Source organism: Girardinichthys multiradiatus, chromosome 12 (genome assembly GCF_021462225.1).
Source record: "Girardinichthys multiradiatus isolate DD_20200921_A chromosome 12, DD_fGirMul_XY1, whole genome shotgun sequence".
In the NCBI taxonomy this organism is placed as follows: domain Eukaryota; kingdom Metazoa; phylum Chordata; class Actinopteri; order Cyprinodontiformes; family Goodeidae; genus Girardinichthys; species Girardinichthys multiradiatus.
This window is the reverse complement of record NC_061805.1, coordinates 28,282,930-28,309,263: the sequence shown is the minus strand read 5'-3', so window position 1 is coordinate 28,309,263 and position 26,334 is coordinate 28,282,930. Positions and strand designations below refer to the sequence as shown.

The 26,334-nt window shown below is 40.1% G+C and overlaps 1 protein-coding gene across 6 annotated transcripts in view; it reads right to left on the bottom strand.

Moving 5' to 3' along the window:
* Window positions 1-26,043, bottom strand: part of LOC124878585 (transducin-like enhancer protein 1) — a 32,360-nt gene extending 6,317 nt beyond the window's left edge. Inside the window, exons 1-14 of one of the 6 annotated variants that reach the window (XM_047382601.1) lie at window positions 25,512-26,043; window positions 25,307-25,408; window positions 22,905-23,005; window positions 21,562-21,625; window positions 20,155-20,199; window positions 12,686-12,748; window positions 12,455-12,559; window positions 5,214-5,433; window positions 4,979-5,091; window positions 2,708-2,821; window positions 2,564-2,617; window positions 1,506-1,655; window positions 1,271-1,409; window positions 736-926 (exon numbers count right to left, since the gene is read on the bottom strand). In XM_047382601.1, coding sequence (XP_047238557.1) covers window positions 736-926; window positions 1,271-1,409; window positions 1,506-1,655; window positions 2,564-2,617; window positions 2,708-2,821; window positions 4,979-5,091; window positions 5,214-5,433; window positions 12,455-12,559; window positions 12,686-12,748; window positions 20,155-20,199; window positions 21,562-21,625; window positions 22,905-23,005; window positions 25,307-25,408; window positions 25,512-25,586 — 1,536 coding nt within the window. In that variant the 5' untranslated portion in view covers window positions 25,587-26,043. Of the gene's footprint in view, window positions 1-735; window positions 927-1,270; window positions 1,413-1,505; window positions 1,656-2,563; window positions 2,618-2,707; window positions 2,822-4,978; window positions 5,092-5,213; window positions 5,434-12,454; window positions 12,560-12,685; window positions 12,749-20,154; window positions 20,200-21,561; window positions 21,626-22,904; window positions 23,006-25,306; window positions 25,409-25,511 lie in introns of all 6 variants that reach the window. The other 5 variants (XM_047382600.1, XM_047382602.1, XM_047382604.1 and 2 more) reach the window with 5 other exon arrangements.
* Between the last annotated feature and the right edge of the window lie 291 nt (window positions 26,044-26,334).

Below are 26,334 nucleotides of genomic sequence, written 5' to 3'. Positions count from 1 at the left end.
CAATGGTTTTACTACCCACCTCTCTACACTGGTCCAACACACACACACCTGCTAAGTACACAAACTGAGTCAAGTGTTGGCCAGACACAGCTGTGTCTCCTAAACCTATTTAAACTGTGTAATGAACACTAAGCAAATACACCCAGAAGTGATGAGCTGATTAATCACAGAGACCGGTGGAATGGTGCTCTGCATTTGTCAACATTTTAAATAGTTTGAAATAAATTGCTCAGACGTAGTATTTTGTTTCCTTCTTGATGGACTAGCGCTCAACGCCAAAAGCAAATTTGTTAAAGCAAAAATGCAAATGCAACCAGAAGTAAAACAAAATAAGTGACTTCCTAAAGACTTGAATCGATGGCTTTCATGTTTGATTAAGGTGTGACAAGTGATTTTAATCTTCATGTCTGGATAGTTGCAAATGTTTGAACTACTGTCAAAACCCACGCTGGACGACCAACATCATCTGAGTTAGAGAGAAGTCAGAAGCATACACCTTGCAGGTCCCCCTAAAACATGTTAAATACTTCCTGAAAGATGCGTCTTTTGTCAAAGATTATGGGAGTAATGCTGTAACACAATTTAACCACCATTTGGCTTCGATTTTTTTTTATGTACAAGATCCTAATATAGCTTGTTGATTTGATTTAGTAGTTTTTGTTTCTTTATTTTGGGCACTGAAGAAGAAAAAATTTTTAATCTGTTGTTCTATAAAATCCTTAGTTTTCCACTCACCATGGGTGAACGACCGTATACTGCTACGGCGGCTGCAGCAGCAGCACTAATCTGAGGTGACATATTGTGAAGTCCTGCAGCATAAGCAGCAGCACCAGCTAACTCTCCATTCATTCCAGCTGCATGGGGCAGCATCCCAAAGGCACCCGGATACGGGCCTGGTACAGCCAGGGGAGTCCGCAGACCTGCAGCTGATGAAATACAACAAGGAGTGAGTTTAATCCTCTTGTTAATGCATCACAACTAACCCTCGATTAATTTTTTATTTTTTTTTGACCAGGTGCAAAGCTAAATTAGGGAAAAAATTTAAACTTTCAAGAACAACATTAGCTAAAAATTCAGACCTGTGGCTTTTCAAGAGTACATGAGGGTTATTAAAAATAAGTGACTGAACAACATTTTAAAAACAAAATCAGCAGGAAAATTCACATAAAAATCCCTTTGATTCAAGGAGGGCAAAGTTGCATGTTTCTTCATTCTCTTCACCCAAAATAGGGAAATTTAAATTGATACAGCCTGTTTGTGCAAGACCTACTTGGTGGATGGGGTATCTCCATCGATGGGGGTTTTGATAGGCTCGGTCTGACCCCAGGAGTGGAGCTAGGACCAGGGGTAGAGTCGCCTCTAGGTGTGGGAGTACTTGGCTTTAAACCAGGTGTACCTGCCTTATCTCGCTGCTAAACAGAAAGAGATCAAAGCATATAAACCAGGACTTTCACGCATTTATCGTGTCTTTTCTGCAATGCAGTGAGACGGGTGGACAACTCTACCATTGCCATCTCTTTGGACTTGAGAGATGAGGAGCTGGCCGATGAAGCTGTAGAGGCTGGACTACAAGGATCTTTTTTCAGAAGACGTGCCTTATCCAAGCCATTTTCTCTGGGGGACGGAAGTGGTGTGCCACGAGGGGAGGCTGCGTCCTGATGGAAAAACAAACGGTGAAACACATGAAAACAACATTGCAGCACAACAGTGAGATTTTCCTGTTTATCAGAAAACTAAGTAATAATTCAACAAAGTGAAAAAAAGCAACTATCCAACGCAAACCACAAATGTTGCAATGTGTGCAATTTCTCCACAGTACAAATATATTTCATCTTGAAAAAGTAATGACTCCACTCACAACGTTTTACATGTCAGACCAACACAAAGCAGTGCGACATTGTCAAGACAAATGACAAGGTTTTTTATGTTCAGTTCCCTTTAACTCTGATGAAAGTTTAAAGCAGGGTTAGGTTGTAAAATAATATACCAGGCTCATAAGTTTTCATAGACCATCATGTAATCCATCATCCCGAACTTGCAAGAATATGGCAAAACTACCAAGACACAGCCATTAGCCTAAACTGACAGACTGTGCAAGGACAGCATTAATCAGAGAAGCAGCCAAGAGGTCCAGGGTAACTACTGGAGGTGCAGAGATCCACAACTCAGAAGAACAATTATTAATTTTGTAAATCTGGTCTTCTCCATGTCAATGGTGAAACATGGCAGTGGCTGCATCATGCTGTGGGCATACCATTTTTTTAGCTAGGACCAGGAAATTTGATCAGGCTGGAGGGGACAATGGATGTGGCCAAATACAAGGAAATACTGCAAGAAAACCTGTTAGAAACTGAATACATTTAAAACCTTGCATTCTTCTCTTTTCACGTCACAATTATGGGCAACCTTGTATTGCTCCATCGCATAAAATCCCAATAAAAGACAATGAAGTTTCAGGCTGTAACCTGACAAAATGGGGAAAGGTTCAAGGGGTATAAATACTTTTGCAAAGTTTTGCATTTTACAATTAAAGCAACAAAAAATAATCAAGAAACAAACTGACCTCATTGGACACATCCACGACCAAGTTGTCATCACTTTTCTCTCCATCGCTATCCTAATGGAGTTAATCAGATTTTCAATTATAACTCATATTAGAGCCTTACTTTAGACAACAGAGACACAGAAAAGCAGAATGACTTCTTACATAGTGGCTGGAATCCTTGTCCTCCACTTTGCGTTTCTTGGTGTCATTTGGAAAGTCCGGACCGTTGCGCCGCTTATCACAGTTTCTAAGGCTTTCCGGAAGCAGAGAGTTGCTCTGTAGATAGCAGATCGTTAAGAAAAAAAGACCGATGAAAAAAATAAATAAACAGATGGGCGAAATGACAGAAAAAGGCCCTCAGAGTGAAAAACAAACTTATTATGTGCAGCTAAGGTTTTGCTTTGCGGCATGAGCATTCTGCATGAACCTGCTAAACTGCTGGATCCATCAGCCATTAATTACAAATGCTTCTCAGCCATGTGTGGAGCAGGTTAGAAAAACAAACTCTTGCTGTTAACGAATAGGTTAACGGCTGGCAGAAGTATGAATTAAGCAGGACTAACACTTTAACAGCAACCTCTTTTCTCACTTGACCAAAGCCAGTCGCAGCCAAACACAAACACATGCCTCTGAAGTTGATGATTACATTAAGTGGCTCTCGAAATCTATCAGTACTTCCTCTGCTGGCTCTGACAAGCTGCACTGGCTGCAGTGTGTGTGTGTGTGCCCGCCCTGTGTAATCGACTGTGAAAGCTCGTGTATAGAATCAAGTGTGTAACAAACTGTCAGTGTGTATTAGTTGCATAATATTCTAGTGTCCCAAGACTAAAGACACACAAAGACCGGGCCGTCTCCCCCCTGACCAACGGATCCCATTGTTAATGGATTAAAGCTTCATGTTGAGTCCATTATATTCTCAGCCTGTCAATAAAATGTGCATCCAACAAACACAAGCGCATGCACACATCCAGCGAGGGAGCGAACATCACCTTGGGGGGGGGGGGGGGGGGGGGGGGGGGGTAAATTAAGGAGGATCGGGAAATGGGGGGTGGGGGTGGGGGGGGCGCTGTCAGGGGAAAAACGGGAAAAGGAGGAGATGAGATTAGAGGCGAAAGATGGGACTGTGTGGCGGAGAAGAAAGGTTGATGAGAAAAGGAGTGGGGTGGGGGGTTAGTATACCCCACCCCACTCCTTCAACCCCTCCCCTTTTATTGAAAGGTTTTAGGGAGCTGAGCACAGATGCACTGACCCGCAAAACATAGGCCCCCACCCCGTTCGCTTTTAGCACGCTCTCTCTCCCTCACACAAGCTCGGTGTCATATGACTGCTGCTCCCTCGCTCCTACCCTTTCCCAAGCCCTCCCCTCTCAGTGGTGGCGATCAGGGGATGCAAGAAGAGGGGAAGGGAAGGGGGTAATCTGCTCACTGAGGTGTTAAATAGGCACAACAATGCAGACTAGGAGAGAGCAGTGTGTGTGTGTGTGACCATGCTAAAAAGCTCATTTGGAGTAGAAAAGGAAATCTAACAGTTCTGAGCAGATCTAGAGCAGAACTAAACATGCAGGCCAAACCTCTATCCAAGCAGGTCCCCAAACACACATACACAATCAAAACATATCAATGCAGGATGACAGTCATGCCAGTGTAGAACAAATAATGTACTTTTATTCATAACGACTTGGTAAGATGAAGTTTAGCAATCTGTAAGGTGAAACTGGGTCACCGCAGGAACAGAGAATTACTTTTCTCTAGTCAAATTTCTCTGTCCTATTTATATGTTTTTAGGTATAAATTCAAAACTTTACTTTGAATGTATGGAATATATGCTACAGTGGTCTGACTTTAAATATGACACCAGCAAAAAAAGCTTAGACTGGACAGATGGAAGGACAGATAGATGAATAAAGGTCTGATGGATAGATTGACAAACAAATAGCTGGATGGATGTTTCGACAAATGGATAGATGGACGTAGGGACAAATCAGGTAATAAATTCCGAAAATACATATTTTTCTGTACTCCATTTTCTTTTTGCCATACTTCCTTACTTCAAAAACCTGACAATATCTTTCAAATCACAGAACGTGTCACTTTAAGTCCACTGTAAGTCTGTTTTTTTTGTATTTTGTGAGATGATATCAGAATGTATCATCTCACATGAAAGCAACTCCAAACCAAAGAACGCCTTCTCCAAGTCCCTAAATGTCAATTTACTTAAAGCATGCTATTTAAACTTGTGTCTGGCTGACATTGAGCAGAGTTTACTGAAGCACAGATGTATATCAATCAAGCTGAGACAGGCTAATCTTACTCAAATGACACCTGACAACAAGCTCAAATTCCTCCAAATCAAATTATCCCTTTAAAGACAAACAAGAGCATAAACCAAGCCGTTAGAACAGAAAGCGCTGGTACAGAAACAGGGAGTACTTACTGTGCCAGGTTCTCGCTCTGTTGCCATTGGAAAAAGCAAGCACGTGGTTGAGGTCACAAGGTTGGGTGTTCGCCAGAGCAGAAAATAAAAGAAAATAGGTTGAATGAATCCATCTAAATAGCAATTTCAAGTGAAGGAACATTTAGTCAAAACATTTAGGTAACTAATAGCTAAATAAAGCACTTTCAGTAGAAACATAGCCAATTTCTTAACCGTTCTTATGTTATCTTCTTACCTCTGAGGTGATCACCTCCTGCAGCATGAGATTCTGGTCCACCAAGATGAGGTTTTTTGTCACCACTTTCCTTTCCTGCCAGATGGGGAGGAACAGCACCAAGTGCTCCTGACAGCGCCAGGAGACTTGCTGAGCCACCTAGCTGAGAGGGATGGAGGCCAGCAGGATGAGGGGTCAGGGGAACAGGGGCACCACCGTGGTTATGGGATAGATGCTGCTGCTTTAGACAAAAACAAAAAAAGAAGAGAAATAGATGATCAGCTGAGAGGAGATACATGACACTTAGGAGGATGTTGCAGGACATAGCTGAAGCATTGAAAGTGTGTGCGAATTTTTAAATGTATCTGTATCCAAGTCGCCAACTAACATCAACTCCCAATACACGTCACTCCACCACATGAGAAGTCAAGATGCCACAATTTGCCCGACGTATGTTTTAAAATCCCAGCTTATTTGCCTTGCGCAGATGCAAACGTCTTTTATAAAGACTGCACATCATTTTATTGATCCAGTGAATGTGGACTTTCCTTAATCTAAGTTTTTGAAGGAGTGACTGTTGTAGGCCGCTGCAACTTCCAGCAGAGCACAGCTGAGACATTATGCATTAAATTGAAAGAATTCCAAGGAAAAGCACCAAGTTTAAGAAGCAGAACAACCAGAGGGATGACTGGACAAATGAACAGAAACCAAACACATGGACAGATAAAGGCTTTTTTATAAAAAGTGGTCTCACTAGAGTTAATTTATTTAAAATCTTTTATATATTTTATATTTATCAAGAACAAAACATGACAATAAATCAAGTCTTGAAGTAAATATTATTTTATACCCTAATGGCATTTTTCCATATTTATCCAGACATGGAAAAGTCCATAAAAGCATATAATTTGAATTGAGTGTGTAGGAGCTACGATATCAACATACCGAACTAAGACTGTGTTGGCACAATCTCTAATTGACTGAGACAGGTATTGAGTAATATAAAAAAAACTTCTGACTTGTTGTTTTAGCTCTTTCAAGCAAAGCTGTGCAGATTGAATATAAGCAGCTGAGTTAGTAAACATATTGTAGTGACATCTCAACAAGTTAGAATAATGTGAAAAAGTTTCATTTCAGAAAGTGAAACTCATTATATGGATAGATTTATTACAGAATGGAATGTTTTAAGCCTTTCTTTCTTGTCATTTTAATGATTATGGCTTACAGATAACGAAAACCCAAAATTGTGTGCATTGGAAACCAAGAATATCACATAAGAATTACAAAAGAATATTTTAATATTATTTATTATAATTTAATTATTTTGCATTGCTGGGTCTGGCGTGTCTTATCTTGTGAAGCTGTGAAATTCTTAAGTTGACTTTGCTTGACAATCCTCTTATGACTTTGGTTATCTGTGGTGGTGGTTTCTTCCACTCAACTTTTTATGAATATGCTTGGGCAACATTATGTGAACAAGCAGCTTCTCTAACAATGACATTTTGTGGCTTACCCTCCTTGTGGAGGGTGTCAATAACTGTATATAATTAAAGTTTATTTGTAAAGCGATTTTCACATTCACAACGTCCATTACATTTAGGTCATACATGAGATAACTGACTGTTCACTGAACATCTGTCCACTAAGCAGTATTCCCCATGATTGTGCAGCCTCGTGACCCAGACTGAGAGACCATTTAAAGGCTCAGGAAACCTTTGCAGGTGTTTCGAGTTAATTAGCTGATTAGGGTGTGACAACATGAGTTCCCAATATTGAACTTTTTCACAATATTCTAATTTTCTGACACACTGAATGTTGGGTCTTTACTATCTGTAAGCCATAATCATCAAAATTACAAGAAAAAAAAAAGGTTTGCAATATTTCTATGTGTAATGAATGAATTTCACAACAATAGAATATATCTTAGTCATTTAAACCCACAGAAAATAAATCTCCACTGATTATGCTTAGAATAGTGCATAAACCATAACATTAGGTGAAATGGCCTTAAAAGAAACATTTTGTATTAATTCTCTAACCTTTATAAATGAAAGAAGACACAAATTAATAATTACAAGTCAAACCGTAGATTGAAATATATTGCTGAAACAGTTTACATTCTTTAAACATTACCATTATTTAGGCAAAACTGTTCTAGTCACCTTAGACAGTTAAAGTTATGCATTTGATACTGAAAGGCCACCCCAGAGCTTTGATAGTCACGTGGACAAGCAGAAAACAAGAACTGTGTTTAAAACTCTGAAGTCTAAACCACACCAATGACATTATGTTGACAAGTAAATGAGCAACTAAGTTCCCTGATTGTTGCCTAAAAGATAACTTAACAGCTGCAAAACATGTGCAAATCATCGATACCTACAAATCATAAGCTCAGACGTCTCCATAAATGAAATATAGCCCCCTAATGAGTGTTTTTTTAAAATCAATACCACTTTGTAACCAAATCAATCAACACTATAGCCCAATTACAGTCTTCAACAGATGGGATCCTCAGTGTCTGGGGTTTACATCAGCTCAAAAAGCTGCTGCTTTCTTCAAGAGCTTGAACACATCATCTTCCCCTAAACATTGCCACACACACACACACATATACACACACACACTCCTCCCTCGGAGGTCAAACACTGAACAATACTGACAGCTGGGATCACAGCCTAAAGCCTGAGGATGTGGACGAGGAGAGGAGGGGGAGGGTGACTGGGAGGGAAAGGAGGAATGACGAAGGAGGAGAGGGAGGAGAGTCCCAGCTGCTGCTTTGCACTGTCAGGTCTTGTGAGGGAGTCAGGCTTCTGAGGAGAGGGGAGAGGAGAGAAGGAGACAAGAGGGTCAAAAACAGAAAGGGAGGGCAAGTTTGGCTGGCAGCCCTGCTCTCTCTTTCACACCAAATCAGGCGCTCGTTTGAGCGTGAAATGTCTTTGTGTTCCAAAACATCATTATTGCCCCCTCAGACAGCAGCCGCGGGAATCCAAGCTCACTGATTTGCAGCAACGAAGGGAGAAGGAAAATGGGGGAGGAGGGGTGTGGGGCACAGGAGGCGACTCAGCAGGGATGGGAGGAGTGCTGAAGGTCAAACCGACTTTTATCTCATCTAATTGACTAACCCACCCCACCCTCTGAGCTTCCACCTTCTTTTTTGCTCTCCATCCATCTCTGCCTCCACCCTGCAATGAATGAAAGCAAAACAACTAAACATTCATTTAGCCTCCTTGCCTGCCTGACACAATTTTTAAAGCGGGCTTGCACGCCCCCCAAGAAAAGAGAGAAACATGTCACACCTGATAATGCAAATATGTATACAGTCTAAATAAACAAGGCAGACACAAACACCTTCACTCAACCATCCTACTGCTGCCTGTTGTTTTGTGAGGATAACAGAAATGCATGCTCTGCTACACTTGACACAAACAAAAACAGATGCACAAACACTGACACACCGATACACAAAAAGCACCCCTGATGGGGGTAAATGGAGGGGAAGTATTGCTGCAGGCAAAGGGAGCCCAGTTTGTCATGGGATGTTGGTGTGAGTGGGTGTGTACCAATATATTTGGTGTGTGTGTGTGTGTGCACGCATAGAGGCAGGGGCAGCACGCTTCATTACACTCATTTAACTCACAAACGGGGTGAATGACAGACCGGCGTGGGAGACGGGGAGACTGTAGGGGGGGTTGGGTGTAAGGACAACGTTGTGACCCCCCCTTCCTTCACCCTCTTTACAAATACTAAAATCCCGCAATTAAGACTCAAAAAGCAACTGCTAAATCCACCTCTCACCCCATCACACAAAAAAGGAGAAGCCCCCAACAGTCCACGCCAGCTAACAAGCCCTCCCCACATTTAACCAAACCCTGTGAGATCAAACCTTCTGATCCCCCCCCCCCCCGCTCACTTTTAGCAAAAACAAAAGCTACATACACCCCCTCTTCTTTCCCACAATTCCCTTACCTCAGACTCATAAGCCTCCCCCTCCTGCCCTAGGCCCCTGTGGCTAAAAAGACTGAGTTTTTTTTCCAAAATTCTTACTTAAGGATAATCTCATTCTGCACGCAGGCAGAAACTTAGTTTCATCTTAAAGTTTAGCATTCTCCAGCAATCATCTCAGCTTAAAAAAAAACCTCCTATCCACTCCTTCATATTTAAAATGATAATATTTAGCATGTTTATTTTTATTTGTAGACTTAAAAAATATATATTCCAAAAACTGCTGTGCCTAGTGAGCACTCTCCCTTAATCAGTCATTAAAGTGAGAGTATCTTCTGACACACAGTGGAAAAACTCAAACCTTTTCCCACTGCACAGTTACAAACTGCTCACCAAGGAGATCAAAGTTTTTTAAAAGTAATACAGTTTTATGTCTGACAGCTTAGCAACTGTGCAGTGTAGTACGAAAAGCATCTTCTGGTCAGCTGTTCATTAAATTAATTGTAAAAATCAAAATTGCGGAAAATCATGTGCTTTCTGTTTCCACTGCTCTGAAAGTCCACGGAAAATGTATTTTAATCAGCTTAATGACATTTGGGAAAGTTATAACGAAAATTGCACTACACCTCCAGTCCAGCGGGTGGCGGTAGTAAGAAATCAAAGGCCAAACAAGTAAAGCCTGACCAAGAAGCCTGTATCCCACTATTTATTCACAGAACAAGATTGAGAACACACAACTGGCTTTTTTGCTTTTGGTGTTGTATCGCATGGTAAGAGTAGAAGTACACTTAAATACAAATCTCGTATAAATTACGCAGGTAAAATTGTGTCGAAACACATAGAGGGCTTTCAAGTTCCTGGGAAACGGCTCAAAGTCCCTGCAATGGAAAGGGGCACCTAATGGCACCTGAAATGTCTCACGAAGGACCATCCATTCACTGTTTGCATGACTTTGTCTAAATTATCATCAACCCCCTTATAATAAATTGTGCGTCAGCAATTTGGGTAGCCAATATTAATAAATAAATGGTGACAGATGAGGTTAGTGTGTTAAAAGCACTGTAAGCACTGCTGGTCCACGACCCTAAAGAAACTTCCAATTTGTAGCTTCCCATTTTTAGGTCAAAATCTAAAATGGCTGTTCTGGTCTGACCTGAACTGGATTAATTTTACTGCTTACAGTCTTTAAAAAACACAATTTTTGATCCCTTTAACCCTTGCTCCATTTGAGAATCACAAAGAGGATTATATTGTTTTTTTTAGCCTGCAGATAATACAGCTGCTTCAGATCTGGTGCTAAACTAAAGCCTTATTTCACAGGCTCTCTTGTAATAGAGGATCTGAACATAATTTGATTCCTGTAGCTCAAAATCTAAAATACTTAAGACTGGCAAAACCTGAATTGGATAATTTTATCATAAAGATATTTAATAAAACACAATTTGTGTTTTGAGAAACATTTAATTGTTACATTCTTTGTTTTCTTTAATGTTAAAATCTACCATCTCATTATTTTCAACACCTACCTGCAAATGAACCATGAACATCACAAATATAGGTCCAGTAGTTAATAAAGAGGTTACGTAGTACACTTGTATACAGATGTTATTAGGCCTGTTCTTTGGTAAACAAAGACTGGATGTTTATGTGACAAATTAAAGTTAGAGATTCATCAATCAGGCTTCATCTGATCATCACCAAACCTTTCAGTTGTCTTTAAGGTCTGACCTGCAAACTCTAGCTCTGATTTTTATTCTAAGGACTAGAGCAAATAAGAGAAAAATGTTCTGCAGGACCTTTAGCAGAGGTAGTAGTTTTGAATCAAACAGAAAAATTGAAAAGTTATCCATATTTATGCATCAAAACAACTGTGCCCCACCTTTATCTGATTTTCATCAAACAACAACAAAAAAACTGGATCAAAGTTGATCAACATCTTTAACAAAAAGTCAAGATTTCCTTAGATTTTGTCCTTAGATATTTATTGAATGCATCGCAGATTTTTTACTTTGTTTTACATTTGACCTGTCAAGAGAGTCACTTCTATGCAGATCTGGCTTCAAGTGAAATCAGGTAAACAATATGTCCAACCTAAAAGTGCAGTTACATTTAAATCATGGCTGTATTTGTATAATGGTTATTTAAATGGATTTTTACACAAATAAAGTTAAAAGGTTTGTATAAACACCCTATAACCACACTGGACACAACACAAGCCATAGCGACCATTAAAGCCACATAAAGACAACAAAAGAAAAAGCCGTTTTCCCTACTGAGACCTTTGTGATGGTAGGCTCATACTTTTACCACATTTTCAAAGCAAAATGCATTCTTAAGAACATAAAAACAATCAGAGAGACTTTTTTTAGATACCTACAACTCAGACAATTTCTCTTTTTGAATGTACTGAAAGATCTTGTCTCAGAGTGCAATGAGATAATTCGACTAGTCTCTCAGGCTTACTCTAGGCAGTGTAGATCTATCATGTCTAAACTCTATCAGGGTTTGTTGAGTGCCAAAGGAATGTCAACTCACTATGTTAAGAAAAGATGGGAGAAAGAGTTGAGAATTGAAATATCGCAACAATGGGATAATATGTGTGAATCTGCTTCCTCTTCAAACTATTGGCGAGACTTCAGTTGGAAAAATTAGTTGTTTCTTTAAAACACCACAACAGTCTTATAAAAATTCCAACGCATCTAGATGTTGGAGAGGTTGCGGGGACACTGAGGCAAACCACACCCATATCTTCTGGAAATGTACAAAAATTAAGACTTACGTTTGGGGAAAAATCGAGTCTATTTTGGATCTTACCCTTCAGCACTCGTCCATGTCATTATTACTAGGATTCACTCCTGACGGTCTGGATGCGAGTGACAAACACCTATTAAAAATCTTTAGTGCAACCGGCAAAAAAATTATCACTCATAGATGGCTTCAACCTGAAACACCGACGCTTAAGGACTGGCTGGAACTAATGGCAGAAGCACACAAAGTGGAAAGGCTAACATTTTACTGATATTACAATCTGAACTTTACAAAAAAAGATGGTACAAATGAAATAGATTCCTTGAGCTCAACAACTGAAACTTGTCTCTTCTTCTTCTGAAATGTTGTAAGCTGCTCCAAAGAGTCAATTGTGAATCATATTTCATATATTTACCCCCTGGATTTTTCTGTTTGACTGTCAATAGTATCTAATGCCAACAATTGTTTTGTTCTATTTCTGTTTGAGAAAAGTTAATCAATCAATAAAAATCTAAGTCATAAAAAAAAACAGAGAATGAGTGTAAATAAAGAGAAATTAGAGGAATACACACTGTAGGTGGAAGACCTGGCAGTCCACGTACCCCGATGACGGCATTAAGCTCTGCCATGGTCACCTGTTTGGCCCGCTCCACAGCTTGAACCACCTGCTGCTGATGCTGTAACACATGCAGACAGACAGAACGATGCTTATGTCTGAGTGGCAGATTTGTGTAACTAGAAAAAAAAAAGATGGTGTATAAATGGCAAACCAAACAGTCTGTTGCTGAAAGTCACATACTTACCTCCTGTGAAAGGAAGGGAATGACTTGTGCACAGATGGTGTTTAGTCTCTTGGCAATCTCCGTCTGATGACAGAGGAGGCACACAGAGATAAAAAGACTCAATTGTTAATAACATAATTGCATCCATTTAGAAATGACAGCTGTTCAGTTACACCAATAAAGCAATACAAGTGCAACACACACATACAGACACACATTTCAGTAACAATTCCATGGACAGACAGAAAGCCTTATTGGACTGTGATGCAGTGACAAAACACCACTTTCTATCGGCACACAGATTCAGTCCGGGACCAGTTTTTAGATCAGAGCTTTAAGATTTTCCTCTAATTACTACTGGGGATTAAAGGTTTCTCTACAGTTTTTTTTCTTCTTTCTTAAGCTCTGTCCTGTCTGTTCCTGTCCTTCTCTTCCATCAGCACTTCAACATAATCTAATCACCTCCTAACTTAATTTTCCTTTCCCCTGTCTCCATGCCAACACATCCGCTTGCCCCCTAAACCCCCCGGAGGTGGCTACAACTGGCTGTAACCAGATACCCCCTCAGTAGCTCCAAATCAGATAAAGTGTCCCATATTATGCATCATCCAATCAAACAGATACAACAACGTCCTGCGCGAGGAGAGAATCTGAGGAGCCATCAGATATTAGTAGTAATGACTCAGAGAAAACATCCCACCCAACATAAATAGAAACACAGAACAACATGGTGTATCGAAATATATCGGGTGCAAAAGTATTCCTACGCCTTGAACTTTTTCACATTTCGTCCCGTTAAATCACAACGTTTAAATGTATTTTGTTGGGCTTTTATTTGACAAACACAAGATGTTTAAAGGAGAGTTAGGGTATAAAACAATGGCAAAGCTTTGGACAACTCACAGTGCAAAGTTCAGTCCCACATTCCCAGAGTACCCATCTGAACTGGTTATTCTGGGGAGGTTGAAGGCTTGACTCTTCACTTGCTTCTGCTGAATATCAGTTTTATTTGTCTTGTAATAGATTTGGTTAGGTCTTTTTTCATTGAATGTGTTAGTGCCTTCCTGTCTAAGTGTCTCTCTTAAAAGAGTTTAACCCTGATGAGACAGGTTTTACCTGAATAAACAGAAATTAAAAGAGATTATCAACAAATGGAAGAGTAACTCGCAGGCCCAGCAAGGGGAGCATTTATAGACATGGCCAAGAGGCCCCGGTAACTCTGGAGGAGCAACAAGAGAGTCACAGCTCAGGTGGGAGAATCTATTGAGAGATAATAGTCATGCGTTTAAAAAAAGAGCGACCAGAAGAAATCTATCTTATGGGTTGGTTAAAAGAAACTCGTAAGGAGTCTGACATTTTTTCTAGGCTCTAGTGACCTTCCTTTTGACAGTAATGAGACAGAAAATAGAGTATCCTTGAAACTAAAGTTTGCAATCTATTTCAGTCCAAAACTTCATGGAAATGTTTTAATATGAAAGAAAATTACACTAACCACTATATGCCAATATAATTTGCTATTTAGGACATGGATAATTTCAATCCCTCGAACCACACCCATTATTTAATGCATGTAAAGGGTGGATTTCTTTGAAAGTGAGGAAGAGATTTCCTCTTAAGCTTCAATATACTTGCTCTAATCAGAAAGCTTCACCACAAACATACTTGGCAGCTCACCAAACTACCGACCCTGCCAAGGTTCAGCCAATTATGTCCAAGAATGAACTAAAGCAGGAACCAGTGTATTCTGAATGAGTATTAAACCAAACAAGCAACTCCTTGACCTATAAAATCTAACTCCAGAAATACAAAAAGATTACCCCTGACAAGATGTATAATAACACTAACCAGAAGAATTTAAATAAGGTCAAAGTAAACTGAGACAAAGGTAACAAACAGCGCTAACTCATTATTTGGTCTACATAATATACTGTTTCAGCTTCAACATCCCTATGCACAGTCACATAACGCTTAATGTAAAGGATAATTGAACACCAACAGTTTAGAATACAACTTGAAACTGTGGTTAAATAATTCAAAATACAACCATAAAAGAGAAGACCAAACCCTCTTAATTTACTTTAAAACCAGAATAGAAAAATTGAGCACAACAAAACAATAAGACATCAAGAACACGCTGTAAATTCTAAGTCATTTCTTATGGGGTAAGAACGCTGTCAAAAACAATGTGTATGTAAAGACGGAAATGTGTGCATATTAGTCAATAGTTGTGCATAAGTAAATTCCAAAAGAGGTATTGTATATTTTCTCTGTAAGAATACAAAATAAAATGTTACAGGTTTAAGAAATTACAAACACAAAGTTCAAGTTTACAGTTGTGGTTTATTCTTTATGAATACAATATGCTATAACAGTTTGTGAATACGATTTATTTTCTATGAGAATACGAATTTATATCTGCGACTTGGTGTCACGTGATCTCAGGCTGGTTGGTGGAGATAAGAGTTAGTCGATTTGCGTTGCGCATGCACTGTCACACTCCTCACCGCTAGTAAACGTAGTGCCGGGATTGGATGATGGAAAAAGGGTAATGGGAGATAATTCAGTCTAAAAGGAATATTAGGAATAGAGGGGAGATAGAGGGGGAAATCAAGAGTATTATAAATAAAAGCATTGTTCTTATTTTTATGAAATACAAAACTAAAGATAGAATATAGTGGGTGGAGTTATACAATGATGTACAGTAGGTGGCGGTATGCACCTCTGAATTTGTTGCATACCGCCAGCAGAAGAAGCAGCACTAGCGCCAAGATGACGGACCAAGAGCATATATTAACGACATTAAGACATGTATAAACTTTTTAACATTACCTGGCTTTGTACCGTAGTTTCTTGGTTTGTCATCTTGGCGCTAGTGCTGCTGCTTCTTCTTCTTCTGCTAGCAGTACGCAACAAATTCAGAGGTGCATACCGCCGCCTACTGTACATCATTGTATAACTCCACCCACTATATTCTATCTTTAGTTTTTGTAATTTCTTGAAACTAAAATTTTATTTTGTATTCTTATAGAGAAAATATACAATACCTCTTTTGGATTTTACTTATGCACAACTATTGACTAATATGCACACATTTCCGTCTTTACATACACATTGTTTTTGACAGCATTCTTACCCCATACATTTCTTCATTATTCTGAATAACAAAGGGAACTAGACATTTATCACAAGCCCTTTCAGATCTTTCTTTCATTCAAAGATCTACACATGTTCTTCTCTCTTTGCCATCAACTGAAAGGTCCTCACACGGAATGGCGGGTTAAAGTTGACCCACCAATATTACGCCATTAATGCTCCTCAGGACGGTAACAAACAGTCCAAACATCTTATGTATTGCTGAGCTGAATCCTGCATGTTGTAAGCCACACCCCTTTGGTTTCAAAATTTCAGCAGTAAGCACACAAGTCTAATGATCTCTTCAGATACTTTTATAATGTGATGGGACAAAGTGGTCCATCCATATGAGGTTTATTGAAACTAAGATCAGAAATGGGCTTTAGTTTTGATCACATTGTTTTTATTCAGGATCATGACAGTTATCCAAATGTGATCAAATATATCTAAAATAATTGTGACTACACACGTCTTGGTTTTGACCAACCTATTTAAAGATTAAAGTTATTATAAAACAGGCATACAGTGGGTTACATATACCAGCAAATACAGATTTTAAAAACAAACCTAGGTTTACTGTGGAACTTTGACATGAGATCAGCAAGAGTATGCATTCAAGATATAAACAATAGTTATTTTTACCCATAATAAAAGAACAGGAGATCAAAGGCGGTTCTGATAGCCTGGAGTGTTTCTGTTTGTGTTACACACTGCATGCATCTTTGTACCTTATGTGCCCACTGTAGGGTGTGTGTTCTGTTACAGTTATAAAACTGTCTTTTGCCTGTTCTTTGTTGTGTAACATAATGCAAATCATAGGGATCCACTTTGTAAATCACCTGAAGTTAAAAATCCTCTGAGGAATGAACCAACTTACATAATCCAAAAAAGGTTAAATCATTTGAAAATCCTGGAATCGGGAACACATTTAAACACACAAAGGAACTCCCAAAATGTATCAATTAGATTGTTAGCAATTACAAACCTGTCTGAAACGTCAACATTCTGTTAATGAATGTACTTAATCAGAAAATGTTGTCCTAATCCAGATATAGCATATTAGAAGATGGTTTGGAGATGAAAACCAATCTGAACTGACTAGATACTCATGTTTAAACTGGTAACTTTGTACATCCTTAATGTATCTATTGCTACACTTTCCCACAATAAACTGAAATATGAGATCTTAAAAACAAAGGACATCCTCAGTCAGGTAAAGGGCTTCACCTACATCCGAAAGACTAAATGTCATGTCTGCCAACAATGCTTAAAGAGCTTTAAATAAAGATCTATTTCAGGAAGACTAAATGTGTTCATCCATTTACAGAATCCTGTTGTAAGCCTATAATTAGCTTTGTAAAAAAGGTCAAGTGATCAAGCAAGTAGAATAGTTTGTCCCTAGCTACTATCAGGCTATCCTAAGCAATTTACGCTTCTAAACAAAACCACAATTAAAGTTGCAACACACATTTGTGGTTCCATCATTAAAACTAATAAAAAAATGCACATGCAAGTTTAGTGATTTTCAGCACAAACTACATGCTGGGAAAAAGTATTTGTCCCCATATACTTTTCTTTTCTTTTCTTTTCGTTTCATTTTTGGTTCGCTTTCACCAGCCATACCCAGCCCTGATTTCAGACAGAGCTGTAAAAACTAGAAATCACTTAAACAGAGCCTGTCTGACAACACGAGGTAGGCTAAAACACCTCAAAAACTAGCACCTCTTAGAAAGTTTAAGTCTTGTTAAAGCTGTTGTAGAATTAAAACACAGCATTTTAGAAGAGGAAGCTCATTTCTACATTGCTTCATAATGGTGCGTTCACACCGAACGTGGATTCTGCGATAGGACCGGCCGATTTACATGTTATCCCTATGCAGAGGCGTGTTCAGGAGCAGAGCGGTGTGGTGCGAAGGAGACGAAGGATGCGGCACGGAAGTCGCGCCGAGCGAAGCGGGAGCGGAGCGATGGACAAGTTGAAAAATCCGAACTTTTTCCTAAATTCGCATCGCGTCAACCAATCAGGGACTGGATGTGGCTGTGACGTAGGGTGAAAGACCGCAGCGGAGAAGAAGCGGTTGTCAGTGAAAATGGAGGACCAGATCATAGTGGCGGTGTGCGGCAAGCCAGTGTTGTATGACTCAACTAATTACTTTCACTGAGACAAGTACAGAAAGGACCTGGCCTGGTTATGTTTAGGCACAAATATCTTATATTTAGGAGATGTGGACATTAAAAATCGGCTGTTTTTTTTACTGAGCAGAGATTTATTTACTCACCGAAGACAGATGGACAGGCGTTCAGCAGCGGGGATACAGTGCTGGTAGTTGTTGTCCCAGAGGCCTATTCGTCTCCCAACGTGGGACAGCAGATCTTCGAACTGGGTCCTGGATAGATGGAAATACCGCTGAAATCGACCGTCATCCAGACACAGCTCCTGGAGTAGGTGGTGGTAATCTCCGAACTGTTCCCGTCCCTGAAGAATCTGGTGAACCCAGGGATGTTGACGTCGGTGGCGTTTTTCGGCTCTCCACAGGTAAAACACCGTAATTATCCGTGAAATCCATGTCCGCCATGTTCAGTTGAAACCAGCAAGCAGCAGATGGAAGCTCCTCCTATTTGTTACCAAATGCCAACGCGGAGTTCACGCGGAATGTCAAGCGGGCAAAAGCACACAAATGAGGCGAAATATTCGCAGAATCCGCGTTCGGTGTGAACGCACCTTTAGGATCTGGAGGACTTGCCATAACTAATACAATCATGACTACTACCCTCTGCATGAAGGAGAATGTCTCAGTGACCCTCAGTTTGTGACCCGGGTCGTCTTCGATATTAAAATTTGTTGGATCTAAAACATTTAAGTGTTACAAAACAGCAAGAACAGAACACATCTGTAAGGGGGCAAATACTTCTTCACAACAACATACTTTTGTAAAGCAAAACTTTAATAATCTACATGATGGCCTTCTAATTGAGACAGTGGGTTAAACTGTTGAGGATAGAGAAAAGTTTTGAGGATTCCCACATGCACAAAGAACGGGTTCAAAAAGAACAGACTTTCCATTACACATATAATTGGAGCATTACCGCCACAGAGCCCCCCCAACCCCCACATCCGCAGCAGGAGGTGGGTTGTTAGTCTGTATCCCCGCACCACCTGCCCACAGAAGCCTGTTGCTCTGACAACTGCAGCCCCAAGCTAATGACCTCCCCTGGAGTTTTAGTGTGTGTGTTTACGTGTATGAACAATAGGAAGAGATGCATCTCACTCACAAAGAGTGAACGGCAGCTTCACATGGATATAAAATCAAAGAGGAGCAGAGTAAAAAAAAAAGAGGTGAAAAAAAAAAAGGATGAGGCGAATGGCGGGGGTCCGAATGAAAGAAGAAAGACATCCCACATAAGTTCTTGGAGAGTAAGGAAGTGATGAAAAAAGGGGAAGAAGTTTGGAGTATAAAAGGAGAAGCAACCAACGAGATGGACAATGGAGAAAAAAAAAACACTAAAGAGAAAGAGTGTGAAAGAAGCAGGTAAAGTAGCCAAGCCAATCCACCTCCAATTTCCTCTGGTCTGACTGGTCGATAGCTGTGGTAATTACTGGTAAACGCTCTCAGCTCTCCAACACTCCTGTGGGAAATGTTGGCTTGCGTGTATAAAGGGTGAGAAGGCTCCCTCGTCAACCATATTTCCTATGAGTTGGAAATTCAAGGATGTTTGTGCGAACTCTTCTATCAACATGTTTAACACTGTATTCATGCTTCAATTGATTTCTAAACCACATTAAATTGTTCATCATTTAATTACCACTTATTATACACAGCTGAGAGACAAGTACCCTCTCCATTCGGCACCCATGTGTGTATTTCAGTGGAAAAATATTCTTTTCTATTTAGTATTCAAGGTTTGCATCGACTTTAACCTCCCAGCTCCACAAAAAAAAAAAAGAAAAACACAAAAAAAGGAGAGCAAGCAACACTGCATCTCCTCGGTTGGCCTCACGTTGATCGATTCCTCTGCCCTGCCCACCTAATGTAATAAAGCAGGCCGCTCCCCTAGACAGCACCAATCAATCTACAGAGCCATTCATTCTGCCTCCGGGCTCAGCCGGCCGGCCCTAACTGGGGAAATGGAGACAGAGCTCCATCAATCAAAAATAAACACACATCCACACATGCGCAGGGATACAGTGAAACACACATAAACACGAACCATTAACACAGAAACACATTTGTGCTCGCGCGTGCACAAGAATACATCGATAGGCGTACACACTAAATACATCAAAAGCCCACTACAAGGAAGTGGGAGAGAAAGAGGGGAAGACACACAAACAAGAAGATGTAGAGAGCAGACGGATACCTGTTTATGCATTTCAATGTTGAGGCCGTATGACATCTCGTAGTACTGAGGAGGACAGAGAGTCAAAGGGTTAGCCTTAATTATAAAAAACAAAGTGTCAAGTGTAAACACAACTTCACGGATGAGTGTTGATCACTGTAGCATCTCACTGAAACAACTAACCCAGTCTTCTTTTTATTCATATTAGACAGCCTAAAAGTTGAGTTTACAATTGAAAGGTGCCATCTTTGACAAATGCACACTAGGACAGCTGAGGCTCAGCTGAAACAGCAGTGACCCACCAAGCTTAACTTGTTTACAGTGCCGTGCTGGAAAATATTCAATTGAGCAAATCCGTTAACTTAGTCCTAAATGTTCCTACTTGTGTGAACTAAACTAAGAACTAGTTCTTTTTAAATGTGAACTACCACAACACTGCCTTGTCGTTCAGTCCTTAAGCCGGTACCCGAGTCCTGCCTTATTCCTGGCGTGCTCATTGAGGCGTGACTTTGGCTACGTTCAACACCAATCTTTTGCTGAAATCAGATTTTTTTTTTTTTTTTGCGTCATCATTCAAGTACTAATTAAATGCGACCATTATCAGACTTTAATCTGAACGGTTTCTTGACCCCAAAATAGCCGCAGAAGAAGAATGTAGACGTCACATAGCAGCATACTGTAGTAAACATGGATGCCGGCGTCTGTGTCATTATTAAGTTGGTGAACACCGACTGTGGACGCTTTGAAAACGATCAGATATGTATCCGATTTAGTACCACAATTAAAAGTGGCACAACTCGCACAAAATTTTTCCAAGGTATCTTAGATTATTGGTTTCATGGATATGTCCATTCATCACGAGATATTTCTAAAAAACAATGAGTGAAATCGCAGCAGATCATTTAACTTAGCAGACATATGGAAACACCTGTGTCAGGTGTCAGGGCAAAATAAAAGCAAAAAAAGTAAATAATGAAACCTTTTATCTAGTAAGATATGTTTCTAAGTACGTTTTTTAAAGGTTGTAGTTTGTTGTTCTAATATTGAAATGCATGTATGTTTTCCTTAAAGTTGACGATATATCGTTCTGTTGTGCTTGGTGGTACTGTTGCAGTGTTTATCATTTTCAAGATGATTCAATCCAATCTAATAACTTACAGGCATGCCTCCGTCAGGAGCACACAAACATTCATACACCATTAAATGAAAAGTTTCCTTAGGTTGCTGTGTTTTTTTTTTCACAAGCTCTCTTCATTTAATTAAGAAAGTATCCACATTAGTCACTTCCCTTACTTTGGAAAGATTAAAGTTCACTTTTACATCTGGTCAGAGAACAACATGATCTGTCCCAAGGACACTTCTGTAGTCCTGCTGCAGTTTGTCATGTGCAGCATTGCAGGGCCATTGCATTAACAGCCAGGGTCTTACCATGACATAGTGCCTCTGCATCTCTGTTTTTTCGCTGGCCAGCTTCTCACACTCCAATTTAAGGCTGGAAGGAAAAAAACAAAAAACAAACAAAACAAAAAAAACACAAAAACAGTCATGACTTGTAAATTCGCATGTCTTGTGTAAAACAACCACCTCTACACTTGTGTCTCCATTTGGTCACAAAAACAAACAAGTATTGCTGCTGCCAAATGTTGAAAATCCAAGTGTTGGATGTGGGAGGTTTGCCTCAACTCTGCTTCATTCAAGATGTGACATTAAAAACACAATGTGGTTCAACAGCCAAACCACACCAAAAATACAACCAAATGCCTGTGTATGTACAAACAGCACAGGGGAATATAACTGCACACAAGCAGACCTGGCCCAGTGCACAACTACTACTACTAAACACACAGGGGGAAAAAAAAAAAAAAAATCAGGGGTGATTTATGAAACTCTGAGCCCACAGACCACCCTTTGGTTCTCACCCATCACTAAGACTTAGACCTACCACAGTCTAAGCACCAGCACTGATGCATGCTGCAAATGCGTGCGCTTTCATGTTCATGTATGTGAACTTAATCCAGGTTTATGGGTTAGACTAAGACCAGAATTGGTGTTTTGTTTGTGGTAAAGGGGAAATGACTGTGGGTACGGTACGGTGAGGTTTATAGTTAGAAAGTAAATGACAAAGGGGGGCTTCCCTGTAATGACATCTGAACTGTGTGTTCGTCTACTTTTTAGGACAGGCATAAAACCTCCTTTTTGGATAAAGTTTGGAATTAGATTGGCTTAAGGTACCCAGAGCTGTCACTACTGTTATGCTGCTAAGGGCTTAGGCTGCGGGTAACATATGACCACTTTTCTTCACTCTGATATTTTCTCCAAGAACAACAATTTTTTCTATTATTCTCTCTTTTTTTTGTCTTTCAACAAAATAATCCTGGATCAAGACTTGTGTTTTTTTCCTATCAGATTTCTCTAGTCTCAAGAACCCCATTTGGTCACGGCAAATGACTGCTCCTACTGTGCCTGGCTTTGTTGAACGTTTCTTGCCGTTACTAGTGTTTTTTCTTTTATACCGTCACCACATGCCTGCTCAGGATGAGGGTGTGCTGCAGACCGAAAGACTTCATGCCTTTAGCACGGATTCACCTTTTATGAACTGGCATTATGGGAGCAACTGAAATTATAATTATGATAGTATTGTACGCTATGTAATTAAATCTGTCTATACAGTTGGACTGGTGAGGACATCCACCTGCTTGTCTGGTAAAGTGCCTTGAGGTGACTTTCTTTTAAACTGATATAAATAAACTGAAATGAACTGCATTATCCACCTGTGGTATTGTGCTTGGAGAAACTGGAACTCCTCCTTTATCCGGTCCAGTGACTCTGGAATGGTGAACTTGAAGGGCTGGCCTGGAGCCTGATGGGGCGTCTAACACAAAAATAAACAGAGGCATCATCAACATCATCATCAGATCACCTAGAATGTGGTTAGGATCTTCATGGGGCATAATATTTATATGCGGTAACTCACTCCTGACTTTCATCCTTAAATGAAACCAGGGTAACATATTTATGTCAAAAATTAAGAGAATTGCCATATTTTGAGCTAAAGAAAGTCTGATTCTTTCATGGACTAAAACCAGCATGTTCTAACACAGACCCAGACATTTTATGGTCCGCAGGCCACATCTGGTCCTCTAGATGTTCCAGACAGGTGGTGTCAAAAGAAAATATTACATGCATATGTGTTAATTTTGCAACCAAATCCAGATGCCTTGCTTGTGTTTCGGAAAAGAAAATCTTTTTTTTTTCTACTACCAACTGTTTTTAACAACACACAGTCTCCTAAGTAAGGGTTGCACAATATGTCATGACAATATCTTAAATGAGTCTTAAATTATTAGTACTGCATAGAATGCAATATTTGCTGCTTGTTATTTTCAATTGTCAAGAGCACATATTTTGCGCACCAATGAGACATTCAGAGTGTTGGATGGAGTCTCACTGCAGTAGATGCCCACAGCTGGCATACACGCTAAAGGTCATACAATATGTGGAGCAATAATAACTCAAATTCCTAATAGTGTGCAGCCCTTTCTGTGAAGTATTTATTGAAATCAGTCAAAGTAAAATGGCTCTGTTTGTGGAGAACAGACTGATGTTCTCAGGGAACTCTGCCTGAATAAGATTATCTAAATAAAAATACAGTCAAATACACCAGCTTTATTTTCCATTTATTTTGATGAATGTTTTTCTTAAACATAATTATTGACACGTAAGATAATATAAAGTTTAAGTAGAGCTGCACGATATTAGGAAAACCTAGGTTTGTGATAAGATTGCATTGACTATATGGATTACGATTAACCAACATTTACCAGACTCTTTTCCCTCACCGCAATGTCCCCACCACTGTGTGTGAACTTTAGGTTCTCAGCCACTAAAAGCATCAAGTGTGGGCATCAAGGTCAGTACCAGTCTGTCTAACAGAATCTATCCAATATCCTCCCAAATATTGCATCCAAGCCACCCTTTGGGTTGCAAGGTTGCACAAACTGATACTGTGATGACAACTGTTTTGTGATATATTGTGCAGCTCTAGTTTTCAGCCCGATGATTAAAAACATTTTTTTTTACTTTTCCCTTGCAGCAATAAGGTCTGGGGGATTGTTGCGTGGAGTCTGCATGTTCTCCGCATGCAGGCGTGGGTTCTTTCCTGGTACTCCAGCTACAAACCCATAGACCAAAAACATGACTGTTAGGGTAATTGGTCTCTCTAATTTGCCTTTATGTGTGAGCATGTGCATGCAGGGTGTACCCCGCTTCTCGCCCAATGACCGCTGGAGATAGGAACCAGCTCCCCTGCACAGAAAAGTGGGTTTACACAATGAATGTATGGATTTTTTTTTTTTCAGCCATTGATTCCCAACAACAATCACTGTAACGCATATGGCCCTTGGGGGAAATAAAATGCCCACCCATGTTCTAACATCACAAATCCGCGTTTTGTTTGTATATGAATACTTGAAAACGTGAACTTAAACAGAAACTGGCCTACATATCAAGTTCTACCATCAAAACATACCTAAATAAACTCCTGAAATTCTGTTATGGATTTCCGTTCTCTTGTGCGGGTATCGTAGTTTCTTGTTACTAATAAAATATATATATATGAAAAGTATTCTTTAATTCACGATAAAGAAAAGCTGTAGTTGACGATGTAGTTAAACTCTAAAAATAATTTCGGGCTAGTTGCTTTAGGTGCTTGAACTAGTTTTCTAACTGCGTGTTCGATGAGGTAGTCGATCCATGATTTGTGCTCATTTTTTAAAACACCATTGATGGCAATTATTGTAATTGCAACGCTAAAAATAAGTGTTGTGCAGAAATGGCCTATTTGATGAGCATGATTACAATTGCACTACTTGTTTTATGATACCCTTTTAATACTGTCACGTTTAAAGTAATTGCAATAAATACCAGAACGTATCATGAAAAAAGTAGGTGTTTATTGCCAACTCTATTGCTAATCCAAATGCCCCCCCCCCCATCAGACCATCCCTTACAAACCTTTCACATTTATAATATCCCAGAACTTGAACTTATTGGCCCAGCAAATATGGTGAATATGCTCAGAGGAAAATAAGAAAAGCTATTAATGATGTGCGAGAAGAGGTGCAAACACTCGTTTTCTGCCAGGTGAAGCATTGCTGAAGGGGAAGTAACTTACCGGGTGTCGCCCCTGGGGAAACATCTTCTCTCTCCGGGGGAAGGAACGCTTCAAATCCCGCCAACAAGGAATCAAACGAATAAGGGTGTGTATATAAAGCTCCTGATCAAGGTAACAAAAACCATCCGCATTGTTTATGATGACCAACTATCGTTAATTTCAGAAGACACAGACCCTGCTTGCTGATCTGAATGGATTTACAGACCGTTTCCTCGCTGTCTCCAGGTCCTTGTCTCTTCGTGCGCTCCAGCGACCGTAAAAGGACGACAAAACGTCTCATTAACGAAAAAGGGGAAAGGGTAAGAACCAGGTGACAGAGAAAGGAGAACCACCGAATCGACCTCAGTCACTCAGGCGTTTGTATTTAGGGTAATTCAGGGTATTTCCGGTACAAAGAGCCCACCAAGCTGTCAAATCAAACGAACAACAAGCCACGGAGCCGCAAACTGTCAGTTCTCAGTCAGAACATCGGAAACATATCCACACAAGTTAATTGCTGTGAAGAGTTCCCACTTGACTCGCCGCGGTCGTTACTTGGCGGTTAAACAGTCAAAACAACTGCAAGATGTATTCCTCGTTGGGTTTCCGTGGGAAATAGAGTCCATTTGGATATCACGAAGAAAGAATTAAATATATCGTTAGTTTTGATAGTGAAAATCCTCACAGCGATACGAACGCTCCTCTATCAAACGTCCGCTTTACCTCAATGGCAACTTTCTCACGCGGTTTCACGCTCCAAGTCTAACCGAAATTACAGCCCAGCCCCCAAAAGGCTCCCGACCAATCAGAGCCGCTGCTCCACGTGGGGCTAAGGACCTTGGTTTCAGAATTAACCAATAGCCGTAACGCAAACCTCCTCGGGTCCGTTGACCTCGCGGAGCTACGCGGGTGCTGGCCAATCAGCGCGCCGAGAGAAGGTGCCACTTTAGAAAGCGAAGGGGCGGGATCGTGCGGTGGCGTTTAGGCAAGTCTCAGCTGTCAATCAAAGTAACGTGGGGGCTCAGCAGCAAATGAGAGAGAATATATGC